At 39.5% G+C, this 18,642-nt stretch overlaps 2 protein-coding genes across 2 annotated transcripts in view; both read left to right on the forward strand.

Annotated features, from left to right (window-relative positions):
- The window catches only part of kank3 (KN motif and ankyrin repeat domains 3), a 31,026-nt gene extending 15,694 nt beyond the window's left edge, over window positions 1-15,332 (forward strand). The window contains exons 3-12 of the mRNA XM_077585048.1: window positions 286-371; window positions 1,563-3,338; window positions 5,843-5,942; window positions 6,070-6,297; window positions 6,364-6,454; window positions 6,712-6,931; window positions 8,539-8,685; window positions 9,885-10,081; window positions 11,700-11,801; window positions 14,068-15,332. Of these exons, the coding sequence (XP_077441174.1) occupies window positions 335-371; window positions 1,563-3,338; window positions 5,843-5,942; window positions 6,070-6,297; window positions 6,364-6,454; window positions 6,712-6,931; window positions 8,539-8,685; window positions 9,885-10,081; window positions 11,700-11,801; window positions 14,068-14,127 (2,958 nt within the window). The 5' untranslated portion in view covers window positions 286-334 and the 3' untranslated portion in view covers window positions 14,128-15,332. The remainder of the gene's footprint in view (window positions 1-285; window positions 372-1,562; window positions 3,339-5,842; window positions 5,943-6,069; window positions 6,298-6,363; window positions 6,455-6,711; window positions 6,932-8,538; window positions 8,686-9,884; window positions 10,082-11,699; window positions 11,802-14,067) is intronic.
- Window positions 15,333-17,020: 1,688 nt separating this feature from the next.
- On the forward strand, window positions 17,021-18,637 carry LOC144062784 (GTP cyclohydrolase 1-like). Its single transcript, XM_077584492.1, has 4 exons — window positions 17,021-17,025; window positions 18,210-18,241; window positions 18,319-18,403; window positions 18,508-18,637. Exons 1-4 carry the CDS (start codon window positions 17,021-17,023, stop codon window positions 18,635-18,637), a joined length of 252 nt encoding a protein of 83 aa, XP_077440618.1.
- The last annotated feature ends 5 nt before the right edge of the window (window positions 18,638-18,642 follow it).

Raw genomic sequence — 18,642 nt, forward strand, 5'->3', positions numbered from 1 at the left:
CACGAGCTTTATGAAAACTCAAGACGTATTTGGACTTTACTGAGCAGTTTGGTCTCATTTTTACGTTCTCCCTGTATCAAAAAATGTGGATAGAAGTTTGATGGTCATTATGACATGTATATGTTGTCAAATTGACAGTAAGTAAGAAGAGAGCGGGTTTGCCTTCGGGGCAGCAATGTTTTCTTTATAAATCAAAGTAAGTAGGGGAGTGCTTTGGACGTGACATCAGTTTTGCTTCCTTGTCACCGATGACAAATGCAATCATGTCACTGTATGTTTTCTTAGCCAGGTGTTGTTTGAGGCTGTGCGTGCTGAAAGGTCCTCCACCTGAAAGATGACTCAGTCCGTGCAAGTTAACCCAAAGCTGCCTGGTAAGTTCATCAGAGCATGTTCGTCAATATAATAAAATTGGATGCAAGGCTGTCTTGTTTAAGTTTAGAATAAAGGATTTACCTGGAAATAGAAGTCATTCTTTCTTAGCTGGCATGCAAATAATTGTTCACGTTAACAAGTACCAAATGAACTTGAATCAGATACTTATTGTACTTTCCCCCCCAAAACACTTTATAGTTTAACAAATCTAAAAAAAAAAAACATTTGATCAACATGGTAAATGGAGTGCACTTTTGTAGCAAATTATCTACACCACATGGTGTCCAAAGAGCGTCACAAAGCCTCATTCATTCACTATTTGAAGACGTATCTACAGTATGTATTGAACTGTTGACTTTGTTGACGCAGCAGTGTTTATCTACGGAAAGATTTTCTTTTTAGCTTAAATTAAAATAGCTTACTTCAACGTCTTGGGTCTCTCGTCGCACCCTGGCCAACTGTAAAATCCAGGGTGTTTTTCTTGCTTTGGTCCACTAAATCCATCTGTATTGTGTCACACCAGCTAGCTTAGCGCTTCACTAACCGGTCGTCTCCCGTCCGGCGTCCAGTGTCAATAGCGCTTTCCATTGTTCATTAGCCTTGAGCTAGCTAGGTTCGGTAACAAGCTAAACAAAGTGTGTTTGCATTTAAGTGTGCACTGTGTGTAATTCTCCTCATTTTGTGTGTTTAGTTTTAGAGTAAACCTCAACTGAAGTGCAATAAACTGCTTGAAACCAGCAACATTGGACTCTTTTTGAGGGACTAGCTGTTCGCTATCTGCCAAAACTGCCAAAATCTGCTTAGGGAGGGCAGAATATAACTATAAAAGCTATAAAAATTTATAGTTATCTACATAAAGTAGCAGATATAGTTAAGACACTTTCCTTACAATTCAAAACTTAAAAAATAATAATTTGTCATTCTGTCTTGGACAGCAGAATGGAGTAAATCATTATTCTTTGCACATCTATAGATTGAAGCACAAATTATTATCAATCAGAATCGGTAATCGTTTTGAATTGAAAATGGTTTTTGAATCGGATCGCAGAGCCAAAAATTAGAACCGAATCGTGAGAGAGTCAAAGATTCCACCCCTAATAATGGCATTACTTTTAATTGTTTTGAATGTCTTCCTGGTGTACCAAATATTATTGTGTGTATGCGAGTCACATGTCCAATCTTCCTTACAGACTTGGCCTCTCCGTTTCTCTACTCCAGTCAAGAGCGAGTTGACCAGCCGGCATCTTACTCTGTCCAAACGCCGTATGGTTTCCAGCTTGATCTGGACTTCCTGAAATATGTGGAAGAGATAGAAAGTGGGCACAACATCCGCAGGGCAGCTGTCACATCTCGTCGTTCCGGACGGGGGCTCAGAAGCTCTCAGAGATGCGTGGGGGGGCGCGCTAGCGGTTGGACATCCACGGAGTCTCTTTCCTCTCCTGCTAGTGAGGATGGCAGGGTGCCTCCCCTGCCGCCGCCAAGAAACCGCCTTGGCTCTGCGCCCTGTGAAGTGCTTTCCCTCTCCCCCGTGACCCTCCTCAATGTCCCCCCACTGTCCGCCGGTGCCAAAGTACCACCCGCTCCACCACAACGCAACCCAAGAGTTGAGCGAACTCTTCTGGAAACTAGCCGGCGACTACAGCAGGAGCAAAGTCATCCCAACGGCGGGGGCCGATTCCAGCTTGCAGATCCCCCCAAGCAGCTGTCCACCTCTTCGTCAAGTCAGCCTCTGCAGAGCAGCTGGTCTAAACCTAGTCCTCAAACCTCTGGACTCAGCACCCCTGCTACTGGCACTGCAGTGCCCCCCAGCCAATTGCAGACAGTTAGAGAGCAGATGGCGACAGCCTTGAAACAACTCAAGGAGATGGAGGAACGAGTAAAGGGTGTCCCAGCTCTACAAAAAGAGGTGGCAGAGCTCCGTGCTGAGAAAGACATGCTCTTGTTAGCACTCGAGGAGAAGAAAGCAGCCATGGATGCGATCCCTCAGCCACAGAAACAGTCGGTAGAATCCTCCACCCAGACCGCAGAGACGTCCCAATCCGGCCCTATCATCCAGAGTCGATTAAGTTGCCCAGCCTCACCTGGTCGCAAAGGCCACGGAAAATCCGAAGAATTGAAAAAGCTTGCTGAGAAGTTTGAGGCGAAGGACGAATGTGCGGTGGAACTTTCATTAAAAGCTGTATCCAAGGCTCTTGGGAAGCCATGCGTTGACAAGAAATCAGTGGCTGTGGGAGATGATCAGCCCATGGACTCAGTTGTTTTCTACTACAGCCGCGGAGTGAAAGATGCCGCCGAGGGAACCGACATCCATGTTTGTGAGAAGGGCACAGCAACTGATAGTCCTGTTCTTCGTGAGGAAGGAACACAGGTCAGCGCGGAGACAGTGGAGGTTGGAGTTTGGGTCATGGAGTCGCTACTTGGGCTGACGTCTGAGGCGCAACGTGAAAGGGACACCTTGCAGGACACCATTAAATTCCAGCAGGAGTCCATCACGAGTCTAGAGAGCCAGCTGTGCCTGGCAGACAAAGATCTGGGAACTCTCCGGGCGCAGATTGAGGAGAAAGCGTTGAAAGTCACGCTTGAGAAGGGAGTTCTTGCCAAACCAGTTTCCAAGGATGCCCAAATTGAGACTACGTCCTCTACCCTAAAGGACGCTGCCATCTTGTGCTGCCCAACCGTGACGGACGTATGTGTCGGCAACAGCTTTCCGGCAGACCTGATCGAGCAAAGCATTCAAACAGATGCTACAATGACATCAGAAGAACCAGTTTCTGTTGTTAAGGCTACCGTTGGTTGCCAATACGAAAACATGCTCGATGACAAGACTGAAGACCAGAAAGTTACTGTGTTAAAGAAAAGACAGCTGACCTTAAATGATTATAAGATCTTTCCGGAGGAGGAAGTCAATATGTCTGAGGAGAGAGAGGAAGACCAAGGGGACATAACGACACGCAACAACAAGACAGGTACCTAAACATTACTGTAATCATCTTTGCTTTCACATCTACAGTTCACTTTCTTTGCTCCAAACCAGTTGATGGGTTTCTAAATGTTTTCCAAGATACTTCTGTTTATTTTCACAGTCAGCCAAAATGCGTCACAACAAACCACGAGAGATTGCGCTCTTCTTATTACTCACAAAAATGTAAACAGAAAGGTTTGGTGTATTGAATAGTGATCAAAACGGCTCTACAAAAAACAAATGAACCACGCAAAAGTCAAATTTAGCGATGTGTAAAAGGGACAAATTTAAGATCAGTACCCAATAAATTATTGAAACATCTTGTCGTGAAAAGCCGGCTACTTCGCTAGGGGAAGTATTTAATTTAATAACTAAATTCTCACAGTTATCAGATTATTCTACTAACTGGACAAAATCAACACTTCTACCTATTACAGAAAATTCATGGAACCCTGCAAGCCAGGACCCACACTACTCATTTCCTATAGGTAATTTAAAATACTTAGGCATAAAAATCTCACCTAAATTAACTGATTTAATTCATTTAAACTTTTCTCCACTTCTGGATAACATTTATAGTGACTTGGAGCGCTGGAATAATCTTCCTATTTCTCTAATAGGACGAATAGCCACCATTAAAATGAAAGTTTTACCTAAAATAAACTATTTTTTCTCAATGATTCCATTTAAACCTACGGCTAAATGGTTCCAGTTGTTGGACTCAGCCGTAACAAAATTTTACTGGAATAAAAAAAAAGCAAAGATTAGTCTATCTACTCTTCAGAAAAGCAAATCCAAAGGTGGTCTAGAGGCACCAAATTTTATGTACTACTATATAGCTAACCAGCTACAATATATCGTTCTATGGGCACAACCCAACAGAGACACTAACTGTTGGTTGGAACTAGAACAGAAGGATTGTAATAACCTCAGACTTCGAGATTTACTCTTTATTACAACATCAATTAAGCGCCATAATTGTTTTAAAAACCCAATGATTTCCGCCACCGTGACTGCCTGGTGGAAGGCACTAGAATTGACAAAAGCCCAAGTGGAGCCCTGTGGACTTTCTCCCCTATGGCATAACCCCGACTTTCAACTTAACAACCAACCGTTTCATTTAGCTGTGTGGGAGCAGAAAGGAATTACACATCTCCACCATCTCTTCTCAGATAATATGTTTATATCATATACATCCTTGCTCCAAAAATACAATATAGAAAACAGAATTTTTTTACATTATCTACAAGTTAAAAATATGATAAAGAAAAAAATTCCAACACTTCGGGGTACGCTCCAACCGCCTGTTTTAGCTAAAGATATTAACAAGCTTTCTCCGACAACAACAAAAAAACTTTCAAAAATATATAAGTTACTTTCATATACTGATAAAATGTCTTTACCCATCTCGAAATGGGAGACAGGCTTGTCTATAGCACCGGAACCTGACTTTTGGATTCAAGTTTGTGAAAACGCATTTAAAATGACAAAACACACAAATTTACAACTTATCCAATATAAAATTATTCACAGAACATATATTACTCAATATATGATGAAGAAAATGGGACTCTCAGACTCCGACATTTGTCTCCAATGCTTACAAAACACTACAGACACTTATGTTCATGCTTTATGGTTATGTACTCCGGTTATGTATTTCTGGACTAAAGTCTTAGAAAAACTTTCCGCTATTTTGGACTGTAGGATACCTTTATCTCCAAACTTGTGTTTGCTAGGTGACCTAACAACAACTGACTTACCACATAAACAATTTCAATCTACACTTGTAGCCCTTACTATCGCTAAAAAAACAATTCTTGTTAACTGGAAAAATAAACAAACTCTGAATATCGACCAATGGTCTAACCTCCTCATAAATCACATTTTAATGGAAAAAATATCTGCCTCAAATAAAAACCAAATATCAAAATTTATAGAAACATGGTCTACGTATATAGAATATTTTAACCTAATTCCGGTTACTTAATTCTGTCTGTTAGCGAGAGCCACTACATCGTGATAACTTACATTGATGTTTCTGCATCTGGCAATTTATTATTATATTATATTATTAGTATGGGATTTTTTTTTAATGGGCTTTAGGTGAACTGATGAATACACACACGCTCGCACGCACGCACACACACACACACACACACACACACGCACGCACATACACATACTCACCCACATACAAAAAAAAGGGTGTATATATATATATATATATATATATATATATATATATATATATATATATATATATATGTGTGTATATGTGTATATATATATGTATATGTATTTAAAAAAAAAAAACAAAAAAAAAACATTTATTACATTTTTTTTAATTGATTTGTTGGATTTTTTTTTTTTAAAAAAAAAAAAAGGAGAGCAATGATGATGTCAAATCGAATGAACAATACTGAGCTCTCCTGGAAGAAAAGAAAGAAAAAAAAAAAAGAAACATCTTGTCGTAATGCTTTCATATTTCATCCCTAATGCAAACAGGTATGCTGAAATCAATCATGAAGAAAGACGGCAATGCTGCAGGTGAAAATCGCACAACAGGCAAGAAGAGCTTGCAGTTTGTTGGCATTTTAAATGGCGGGTGAGTGTTCTACTTTAAAAATTACATTTCAAAAATGGCATCAAGAATGGCAATGCGTTTTTCCCTCAATATTTGCAGAAGGCAGGTCAAGCGTGAACTTTAGACCTTTCATATTTGTATTGATTAGGTACGAATCAACATCCAGTGAAGAAGAGGAGGATGACGAGGAGGAGGAAGAGGGAAGCTCCTCTGAAGAAAGTGGAGAGGGGGACTGCTTAGACAGCACGGAGGAGGAGGAAGTGGATCTGGAGGAAGAAACGTCGGAGGAGGAAAGAAACGTCAACCTGGATGAGAGCGACACCGACGAGGAGATTCTGAGAACATCAAACGGCGCATCTGAGGGCATCAAAGAGAAGTGTGTACTCCGCTGTCGTGTCCATTTTGATCTTGGCAATTAAACAACTGTTTTGTTTTGTGACAGGTTTGAACTGAGCTCCAAAATGCGCGAAGCTTGCCTCATTCTCAAGAATCACCTCAATGATGATATTCAAACACTGAAGAGTAAGGAAGCGGTGCGTCCCTGCTTGCTTCTTTTCATTTTCTTTCTGGAATTTGTGCCAAATGTTGACGGAAGCTGTTTTTAGCATCAACCATTCAGACGTATTACATTCATTCCCAAATAGGAAATGAACTGAACAGATGCTAACACTGAGGAATTTTCTTAACACCCACTGGGTGTTTGGTAGTTCGAAACCATCCACGAAAAACAAACATTCCAAGCTATCAACTAGCATTCTGATGGATGTCGTGTTGCCAAATGTACTTGCAGCTTGCCAGCACTCACATGGTCCAGCTGGAGTGGTTCCGCGTTTCCAGCGCCAAAACGGCTCAGCCTTCGCAGGTCTCCGACTACCTGATGGCGTTCTCCGAGGTGTCCGCGCTGCTGCTTGAGCACGTCGTCAACATGACCGATGGCAACGGCAACACCGCTCTGCACTATAGCGTCTCACACTCCAACTTTGGTGTCGTGGACCTGCTGCTGGACACAGGTTAGAGATTACAGCTCTGTTTAGCGGTTGTCCTGTTATTTTATAGACCAAAGTGTTATGATATTTCAAGCAATTATTGTACGCACGCAAGAAACTTCTTAAGCACTCAACCAGTCTAATGAAATGCAATACAAGCGCTGACTTTAAAAGATAAAATATGAAATTCAATTTAATTGTACTTGCGCCCCAAAACATATAAATATGTTCTTTTTCGAATGTTTTACGTGTCCCAAAGATGTATTTATACGTTTTTTGTTGTTTTAGTTTTTTTTAAAGCTAGAGCAGTGGTGGGCAAACTCAAGGGCCGGCGTCCTGCAGGTTTTGGAGGTTTCCCTGCTCAAGAGGATTGTTACTAAGCTCATGCAGAGCTTGCTGATGAGCTGATCATATATCAGCTGTGTTGGAGAAGGGAAACATCCAAAACCTGCAGGAGGACTTCGGCCCCTCGAGGACCGAGTGTCCCCCACCCCTGTGCTAGAGCATACAGAAGGCTTTGATGCAGCCTCTTTACTTACAAGAATGGTTGAAGAAATGGTAATTACACAAATGGCCAGCAGGTGGCAGGAGAGCAGAAGAGAGGAAGCATGGCCATGTTGAAAAAAAGTTATTTTATTCACATTTCTAAATAGATTTGTGAATAATTATGAAACTTAGTTATATTCTAATGCTAATTGCTCTAAAACGGAAACAGATAGAAATATACATTTTTTTCCCTGATGAAAGAAGAAACTATTTTGGTATGTTCCATGTTTTTATAGCAATAGAACACAATATTCTGTGGGCCTTGCAAAATCGGTCAAAAACCAGCAAAACAGCCCGGAGTGAAGGGGATTACTTTAGTGAAAAGGGCTGGGAGTGAATGAGTTAAGTTAAATTCAGATTAACTGCATATAATGAATGTACGGTATTGGATTTAAACAAGTTTTAAACCACTATAAAAATAAAATGGAACTGCAGTGCAGTTAGGATTGTTAATTTGATTATATATATATTTTTTAAACTGACAGATAGACCAGGTCATTTGTGGATTAGGTATTAAAAAAAAGTTAAAATGTAAATAATAATTTACATTAAAATGTACATGGTAATTTTTTATATTTAAGTAATTAATTTAGTTAATTAACCAATTATTTAATGCATCAATAAATAAATATATTATAAAATTATTTTACAATATTCTTATTATGTTATTTACAATAAATCAACCAATGCGAAGTTGGCGGTAATCAATACATTCCAGTTTTTTTTTTATATATATTACAAGACATATATAATAATAATGGAATTACTTGGTGGGCCATTCTAAAGAATGAAGTTGGTTCGGTGTACCACTCTAATGCAAGACAAGCAGTGGAATCAAATTCCTCTAATTTATGGAACTAATAACCAATATTTTCCTTCTTATTTTGTTGACCTGACTAAAAATGTACAAAATAAGAAACTATTGTGTGTGTATGATGCATTTTTGTTGTACATTGTTGCAAACTGCATACTGCAAACTAATAAACAACAACAATAAGCATTATATTAATAATGGTGAGGTTTTTATCTCATTACTTGCGCTTTGTTTGCCTTTGTTGTCTCAATGTGATATTTGCATATTCCAGGCTTGTGCTGTGTGGACAAGCAGAACAAGGCGGGCTACACGGCTATCATGTTGGCGGCTTTGTCCACTGTGAAGGAGGACGACGACATGTCAGTGGTCAAGAAGCTCTTCAGCAGGGGCAACGTCAACGCCAAGGCCAGCCAGGCATGTGATCAGCCACTTTATCTGAATATCAAATCTTAGCCTTGGACAACAACATTGGTTCCGGAGTTGATGTGAGACCATGTGACTTATTTAACGGCAAATGTTATTTGGTCAGATTGCGTGCCAGTAGCCTTTAAAGAGAAAATCAACGCCAACATTTTCTTTTCAATTATATTTTCTATGCACCCCCACTAGTCTAAACACTGTATTCTGATTAATATTTTGTTTGTGAAATATGAATCAAGCAGCAAAATCCACTCGTTTTTATCCATCTCAGGGGGCGGCCATTTTGCCACTTGTCAACTGAAAATGGCAACACAGTTTCTCAGGACTCGGGTAAGGACAAGTGGCTCAGCTTGTGAGTGTCACATGACCAAACTCCAAAAAACGGTGATCAGTGATTGGTGGTTACTTGAGCCCTGAGCTACTGTGATGGCATTTTCAGTCAACAAGTGGCAAAATGGCCGCTTCCTGAGGTAGATTTTGCTGCTTTTTAGTCATTATTACACAAACGCAGTTGGTTCCACTTGAGGTTAAATGTGATCAAGCAAATGTTTAGCATAGTGTCACATGACTCAATTGTGAGAATGTTTGTTATCTTATCTGTCGGGGTGATTTTAATCAGGTTGTGAACTGTATGCGACAGACATGCATTCCGGCACAATAGGAAGTCATAAGACTGTCTGGCCTCGCGTCCCGGACTTTAAATCCAATTACTTGATGCTTGTTTTTGTGCAAAACATCGCATGCGGTAAAAATCTACAGACTATTTATAATGTCCTTTTAATTAGTCTCACAATGTTTTCCATTTGGGAGCTCACAAAATTGCCATTTAAGAAGAGAATCAACCACTTATGACGAACTTTTGGCTTTTTAGGACAATGCATGCTCTTTCATGACACTTCTCTCCATGTTAAAATCATTAATTGGATACAGAAGAAACAAGAACCTTAAGGGTAAGAGAGGCACGCTTGTTTTTGGAGGGTCACGAGTTTCTTCAGTTATCCAGTTTTCCACTAGCACAGCAAATTAAACACAAACTACACATAGCTGCAAGCAATACGCTCTATTTCGGTGTGGGTTTTAATTTCACTCATCCCCACTATTTGACATAGTGGTAATCGAGGCTTGTATAAACATTTTGTATACAACATTTTGAAAAGTCCCTGCACGTGTCTTATCATTCTCTACCTGCGCAGGCAGGTCAGACGGCGCTGATGCTAGCCGTGAGTCATGGCCGTCAGGAGATGGTGGAGGCGCTTCTGGAGTGCGGCGGCGACGTCAACGTGCAGGACGATGAAGGTTCCACGGCGCTGATGTGCGCCAGCGAACACGGCCGAGCTGAGATTGTCAAACTCCTCCTTGAACAGCCTGGTTGTGACATATCCATCGTTGATAATGTGAGAGTTTGATCATGTGAACGTTTGTTTTTTACACACAAAAAAAAGAAAATGAAGGCAAAATGCTGCTAAATTCAATATAGATTTTTCACAGAAAGAGTAGTCTGGGGGAAAAAAAATCCCAGAAAAAATTGGCGGGGAAACCAAAATGTTAATTTTAATTAAAAAATAACAAATACATTATCTAATAAATTATTATTAATATTTTATAATTAATATTAAATAATAAAATATTGAGAGAAAAAATCACAAACACTCAAATTCACGGGTGCTAAACTGCGGCTATGCAGCGACTGTAGTTTTAAATTGTGATATCATCAATCACCACTAGATGGCAGAAATGGCTTACTACTTTTACCAGGTCTATACTGCCATATACTACAGTACAACATAAATAATACATTTTTATGCAACAGGGCCATTAAAAAAATCACAAGTACTCTATGTGGTTATTTTGTTGTTTGCCTTAAATATAATAAGATTAGGAAAGTGATTACTGAATCTTTTATACATGCAATGAGAAATATGTTATGAAACATGAAATATTTTAGAAGCACATATTTTGCACAGATGTACATATTTTGTCCATATTTAAAATAGCATTTTAGTCATACATCTGGTTAGCAAATGCATGGCCCTATGTGACTAGCACTGATGAAAAATGATGGCCCCTTCCAGCATTTAATAACTAGAATACCACGAGATTTTTCTGTTTAGTCATAGTAAGAACTCTCAAAGTGGACAAAATTTGTAAAAGTTCCCCCAAGGGGTAGTTCATTTTCAACTAAAATGTAAATGTTCAGAGTTTATTGTGTAATATCCCAATAAAAAAATATCTGAGATGAATATAAATCAGTGCATGAAAGGAGTAGTTATTGTTTTATGTCAAAGAACATTCCGTATCGATTTACAGTTAATCTTGTGTTTGTGAAGGATGTCAGCTCGTTCCAAGCATGCAGACTGCTGGATCTGAGCTAAAATCATGTGACTGTGTTCACATCTGTGATTCAGCTTCAACTATTCTCAGGAAACCGCTTCTTTGGACTTTGTTCACTCCCCTCTCTTAATGCTTTTATTTCCATCCCGGCAAAATAGAAGGAGAATCCGATCACTTTTGTCTGTCACTTAACCCCAAATTGTGCTGCTGACAGGACCCCACAGTGAGCGACTTAGGGAAAAATAAAAATCACATGGTGTCATTCATGTGCATTAGTTAAAAGTTTGATGAAAATAAGGCTTTACCAATCAACCCTTTCAACCAACCATTCAATCAAACCAAAAGAAAACATATTATATTGTATTAGTCAGGATGCTTGGGAAAAACGTCCAGACAAGCCGACATTTCCGATCTGACTTTGAGCCAGAATGAGTTGGCTGCTGCTGGAATGTGTTTCACTTGTGCACAGCTGGACTGAGGGTGGGGGGAACTCCAACCCCACACACGGTCACACACACACAACATGACAAACCAGGACTTAAAGCAATGCTACTCTTTCGTATATCAGTTTTGGATGAAATCGTTTTTAAGTTAACTAGAACGTTTTTGCAGTTCAGCGGTTTCGGTTTAGTCTTTTCCAGCGTTTGCTTAACTTTTTGTTCTCCTTCCATTGGACTGCAGGATGGCAGCAATGCTCTCTCCATCGCGCTGGAGGCGTCTCACAACGACACTGCGGTGCTGCTCTACGCCCATACGAATTATGCAAAAAGTCAGTCTTCTCTGGTAAGTGCACCTCCTCATTTGCATGACGATTGTACACATACTAACAAAGCTGCTACATCATAAAACCTCAGGCTACTATTAGATTTTGTGTTTTAACAGTAATGAACATGAACACGTACAAGCCATTGCACAGTACTCTGCTGCCCCCTGTTGGCAGCATCATGCTCTTGCATAGCCTCTCCTCACTACAGTACTGTACACTATTTTGGATATCTTATTGGAAGACATTTAACAAATGTACCATACATAGAAAACACGCTCTCAGGTATTTTTGTTTTTCCCCCAAACCCTTCCATTCCATCCCATAGCCCAACTCATCCACTGAAGGACCCTTACAAATACAGCATACACAGTTGGAATGAATCACCGGACTTCAAAGAAATATAGACCAAACACATACATATGCATAAACATAAATATATACATATACCAATTATTAAAAAACATACACACAAATTAAGGGGGAAGGATTGGAGGCTCAGTCATCACCATCAGAAAGGGTTGTCGAAGCTTCTATATGATTTAAAAGAGGTGCACAGGTTTCTTCAAAAGCAGCCAAGGAACCCTTGAGGGAAAACCAAAGTTTCTCAAGTTTTATAGAGAGTAGCAACCCTTCAATCCACCCGTTATGAGATGGAGGTTGAGAACATTTCCAGTTAAGGAGTAGAAGTCGCCTCGCCGACAAGGTGGAGAAGGCAAGAACTGTCCGCAAGGGTTTTGTAGCCACTGAGTGTAAGGAGGGCGCCAAACAAAGCCAAAAACGGGTCGGGAGGGATACAAACGCCATAGGTGTCAAAAATTGCTGACCAAAATGTGGCAAGCCTGGGACAAGACCAAAACGTATGGGAATGATCCGCTGGAAACAACTTGGATCCATCACACATGTCGGTCGAATGGGGTATATGCCTCAGAGGAGGCGGGACTTCCGACTTCCTGGTTTTCACACATCAGCTTTGTTTCTGTTTCCTTTTTGCGACGTGTGGCCCAGTTCTTGCGCTTCCGCCTTTGTGCCCCTCGGTCGTGCGTTCCCGTTGACGGGTGCGAATGTGTAGTGTGTCTCTCAGTTGTCCAAAGCATTCCAGAGAGTGAGAGCCGATGCCCAGGGGTGGGGGTGCGAATGTTGGAACGCGGCCATCAGTTGCCGGAAAGGGCGCTGATGTGTGAAAGTCGGAAGTCTGTGGCATCTACAGTTTATCAATATCCGGAGGCAACCATTTTGTCACTTGCTGTCAAGTGAAAATGACATCATAGTTGCTCATCTCAGGTAACAACCAATCACAGCTCAGCTTCAGAAAACAGGTGAGCGGTGATTGGTCATTGCCCTGAGCAAGTGTGATGTCATCTTCAGTCAACAGTAAGTGGCAAAATGGCCGCCCCCTGAGATGGATAAAAACGGCTGGATTTTGCTTCATAATTTACATTCCACAAATGCAAGATTAGTGAGAATGTTTAGACTAGTGAGGTCACACATATATTATCACACGTTATCCAAAAAACAACCCCAATGATGCTTTTCGAGCATTTTTAACTCATCTTTCAAGGCAAACAGAATATTGTGTGCTGTGACTGCATAAACATGGTGGTTAGTCCGTTCTTTAGTAATCACCATTTGCAAATAGGTCATTTGAGTGACATTGAGCAAAAATGGAAACGATAAGGCGAAAGCAAGCTTTTTGTGAAAAGATACATTTTCTGCACAACAGTGAAACTAAGATTTTGTGTTTAGTGATGCTCTGTGAATTAGATTTAATGTGACAAAGGCTTTGATCATTCACGTAATCCTTGAAAACGTTGTATTTCATCCGATTTGTCATGTTTCATTGTAATTTCATACTACCGGAAGCTCATTCACGTCACCCTTGAAAACGTTGTATTTCATCCGATTTGTCATGTTTCATTGTAATTTCATACTACCGGAAGCCCATTGAAAATAGATACAATGATGCCATCTGCTGGCCATAGTTAGTGGCTGTTTATGATTTCACAAGCCTATTGACCAGGCTGCACAACACGTTGCACTTCCCATTGAGTAAAAACAAACAAAATGTCAATTAAGGTTTTGACGGCATTCATTGGGATTTTGTATGCGTCATTAAGTATTTTTGGCAGTAAAAGAGTTCATGTCAAGAAATGTTTAAGGTTGACTTGTCCCTTTTAATTCAGTGTACAGTAACTGTGTATATACCGTGTACTATTTGTGACAATTTTGTAGGTGACATGCTGTGAGATTTTTCTCATGTAAAATATATGCCATTTATTGTTTCAGGGAAGTCCGAAAGCTCCGAGGAGCCCGACCAGCAGCCAAAAGTCATGGCCTGCAGAGTAAGACGGCAACAGCAGAAAACTGGATCACGAACTGGATCTGGGCTGTGAAAGGCTCCACTGGAATTGGTTCACGTCTCAATGTATTTATATATTGTAATATGCCCTGCATTTAAAGTATTGTTAATATGAGAATATTATTTTTCCATAAAGTTTTATTATGACTAATGAGCTTCTTGCATGTCAGTTACAGGAGATTATTTGCACTCCACTCACATTTTATAGTCAATGGGCAATGCACACTTGTAAGGTCTGCCATTTTCAAGTTCAGGACTGTATTGCAAAACAATTCCTTGAGAAAGTTGACGTGAATGCTGCTAGAGTAGCAGTTGCTATGCAGAAATACTGTACCAAAAAAGACATCACAGTACATTATAGAAATTCTCAGATGTACAGTATGTATTGGACTGTACATTTGATTTGTGACAAATGGTATCTTGCATGCCCAAAAAGACACATACCTGTACATATAGCCATGGAAAAAACACTTTGTTTTCTTCAATTTCCGATTCATTTTAATGTCTGGTGCCACTAAAGATGTGCCATGTGACTAACAGACAGAAAAGAAAACATATAATTCCTAAAATTAGAACTGTTTTGGGTAGTATCAAGAAAACCATGGAAATGAAACGCTTATGAGCTGTTTTTGTTTGTTGTACCAGACATTTAAAATGAACAAGAAACTCAAGGATTGTCTAATAAATGTATTCATGACTGTTCTGGATACATACATGACATTTCCGATTGTGTTTCTTTTGTCAAGCTATATTGTTTGCCCATACACGTTTTACAGTAAGTTCAGGTCCGAGATGTCCCAGTTTCCAGGAAGTCAGCATGGTTGGTTATTATGATCAAGTCATTTGGGATCAGCTCCAGCTCTCTGTGATCCTGGACACGAAAAGTGGTGTAGAAAATGTATTCTGGTGCGATACATTTTGCTGAAGTTCAATTTGTGTTGTTATCATTTTGCAAATGTCCCATCTGTGATCGGAATGATTATTGAAGTTTGTTAAATGTTACTTGTGATGGTTTACAGACAAATGTGCGTTGTCTCCTGCCCTGATCTGTGAACATTCTCAGCTTCACTGTCTCCACTAACTGTCTATACGTATATTTTAGTGCTCATGAATAAAACATCAATATACAGTATATAAACCATGTATATCTGTTGAAAAATAAAGCTATATGAAAACTTTTTTGCCAATGAAATCATCTCCCAGACAATGCGTATGTTTGCCGACAGGCACACTTAATTGAATGCAAGCTCATCTTTCTTTGTGAGGGCATTCGCGCACACGTAGTGACCGAGTCTTGATTTTTGGGTAGGCTTTGTTCAATGTTTCAAAACGTTGCAAAGACACTGGTCAGACACTCTCAAACCGTTTTTTCTTGTCGCCATCAAAATTTGAATTTGTTTGAAAACGGTTAAGCAGCTACAAAAGATGACATATTACGATGATGGGAATAGAAGCTCTTTATTATTGTTCTGAATTACAAACTACAACTACTTGCAGCTGAAGGCCTGTTGACGGGCATCATGGCCTCTTTTGTTCTGCTCTCCATCATGATTGATGTGATATCCTGCATGCCTTCATAGGTAATGGATTTTGCTGTGGGAATTAGTGTCAGGCAACTCCTCTTTATTCAGGAAGGCTTGGTTCATGGTAAACAAACCATCGCTGGTCTAATATGTGATGAAGGAAAGCGACAAGAGTGTGGGAATCCTAAGAGTGTTCCAGGAAACAATACATTGTGTTACCAGTAGTCATGTGGAAACATTTTGTTCCAGCTTTTACTCCACACCAAAGAGACAAGACATTGCTTTATGTAAAATTTGTCACAGTTTACACACATTTTCACAGATAGTAAACAACATTCCTGACAGAAATTTTCCCAAAATAAAATTCCCATTTCTAGCAACTGTTATTTTTCATTTTTATTTTATTTTAATTTTTTTAAGAGTTCAGTATTCATTCGGTAATTTTACCGATCATCATTGCTCTCTTTTTTTAATGTATTTTTTAAAATTTTATTTTGTATGTGGGTGAGTATGTGCATGTGCGTGTGTGTGTGCATGTGTGCGTGCGTGTGAGTGTGTACTCATTAGTTCACCTAAAACCTATTAAAAATCTCATACCGTTCACCTAAACCGAATACTTCAGAATCCAGCAAGAGTCGGGAGGTTGTCAGGAGACCTGAGGAAGGATCAAAGAAAAGAAAGGAAAGTGAAATCCAGCACCGACCAGACATTACCTACTACCCACCGGGTTATCAGCCAGAGTCTTTCACCAACCCCAGAAACATCTAAATTCCAACAAATTAGGCAGACCTCAAGAGACCAAAGGAGAGACTGAGAAAAGGAAGGAAGGACAGACGAAGCAGAGTGAGATCCACAGACATCAGCCTCCACCAATTAAACGACCAGAGGAAGATGCAGATTGTGTTTGAGTTTCGATAGATGCTGGTGTGGTGGATCTGGCATGCATGAAAACCTCCACCAAAGAGGGGAGCCGTCGACCCCGGCCAGGACAGAGTAAGCACAACATCTCAGGGCCCCCCAGGCCACAGCAGTGCCAAGGGACAACCCCCGGACCCCGCTGGGTCTACCAGCCGCAGAGCAAACCCAGGAGCCAGGAGCGCCCCTCACCCCATTGTAATTGTATTGTAATTGCAAAAAGATGAGAGCCGACATTCCACATTTGATGTGAAATAGTTTTAGCTGACCAAAAAAATACAGGGTTTAAATGACTGTTTTGCCTAAAACCACTAGTAGACTAAAACGTTAACACGTTTATTTATTTAATCATTTTTACTAAAACTTGACGAATAAAATTATGCTTTCTCCGACTAAAATGCTAGATTTATAGTAGACTAAAAATGAACTAAATAAAACAAGGATGAGGTTGACTAACCATGGTTAAAAAAGAATAAGCGGAATTGAAACTGGGCTAAAACTGAGACATTTTAAAATGTCTGATAAAATTAACACTCAAAAACAGTATATGTGTGTATACTGTATACATACACACATGTGAGTAATTGTACAAGGCAATGGATGCATTTTCTGCTACTTCTTCTACAAACTATATTCACTGAGTCAAATGCTGCTTCATGGCAAATGATACTTAATGATACTTAATTAATAATAACTTTTAGGCAACACACCCTGGACTGGTCGTCATCCAATCACAATATTAAAATAAAAACTAAATAAAAGAAATATAGTTAAAAAATAAATAAATAATAATATCAGATTAATCACATTTTAGAATTTGGATTCATCATGTTTATCAACATTTTTTCCCCCGCCAAATTTTAAGAGCAACTGTTATGTGTTAATTATTTCGACATTTAATGTTATGCGGACATTGTCAACATTTTTTGATCCACTGCACATGCTCATCCTCCTCTTTTTCTAATCACTTAATTACTTGCATAATTTAAAATGAAAAAAAAAAAGACCCCAATATTTTGACATGAACAAATATTTTGAATGTCATACACAAACATTGACTAAATGCTTTACTTTAATGCATGCAGTTGTGTTTTTTTTTCTCAAACACAATCTGTGCTACTTTTAACGTAACCGTCCGCTGTCAAGCTAAAGGATCATCTGCGGTCAAAATTAATAGTATGATGAATCTGCGTTAATACATGATCAATGCAATAATTTTTTTGTGATTAATCAATGAGTTAACTTTTAACTTTGACAGCACTAGAAAAAACACTTGCTTGATCCACTTTATATTAAGGCCAGTCTCAAGAATCGACATAAAACTCTCTCCTTCCTCACGTTTCCTTTTTTCCCATCTAAGAAACTCGGGCACTAATTCGTGAGCCACCAGACATCCCATTGTGTCTCCCTCTGTTGGTCATTTAATTTATTTTTTTGTGTTTCTTGGCTGGATTGTGACTATGAAGACAAATTCCTTGTGTTTTCAAATAGTTGGCCAATAAATCTGATTCTGAAATACAAATCCATTCAACTACTGTAACAGCATATTGAACTTTGTGATATGAACCGGGTGTTTGAAATCTTAAAAATGTTTCTCGGACTGAAATTATTTTTATACTGTATGACTTCAGGATTGCTGAAATGTACAGCAGGAGGCTTCAAGGTATTTTTATTATTATTATTATTATTATTGATGTTTTCGCAATATGATGAACATCTAAAGTGTTTCTCACTCTCCAGTCCAGGAGCGTCTAACCAAACAGATTGCTTCAGCCATCCAAGAGGCACTGGAGCCTGTGGGTGTGGGCGTGGTCATCGAGGCTGTGTGGGTACTGGAAGACTTTTCTGTCTTCTTCCTTTCAAATCTTCAATGTATGGCTTTAACTTCAGGAACGTGAAGGTACATTGAACAATGCTCATTCATTTCAGTCACATGTGCATGCTGATGAGAGGTGTACAAAAGAACAACACCAGCACTGTTACAAGCGTCATGTTGGGAGCATTTGAAGAGGATCCCAAGACCAGGAAGGAGTTCCTCGCCCTCACTATAAACAAATGATTTAT

The sequence above is a fragment of the Vanacampus margaritifer genome, chromosome 13 (assembly GCF_051991255.1).
Source record: "Vanacampus margaritifer isolate UIUO_Vmar chromosome 13, RoL_Vmar_1.0, whole genome shotgun sequence".
Lineage (NCBI taxonomy): Eukaryota > Metazoa > Chordata > Actinopteri > Syngnathiformes > Syngnathidae > Vanacampus > Vanacampus margaritifer.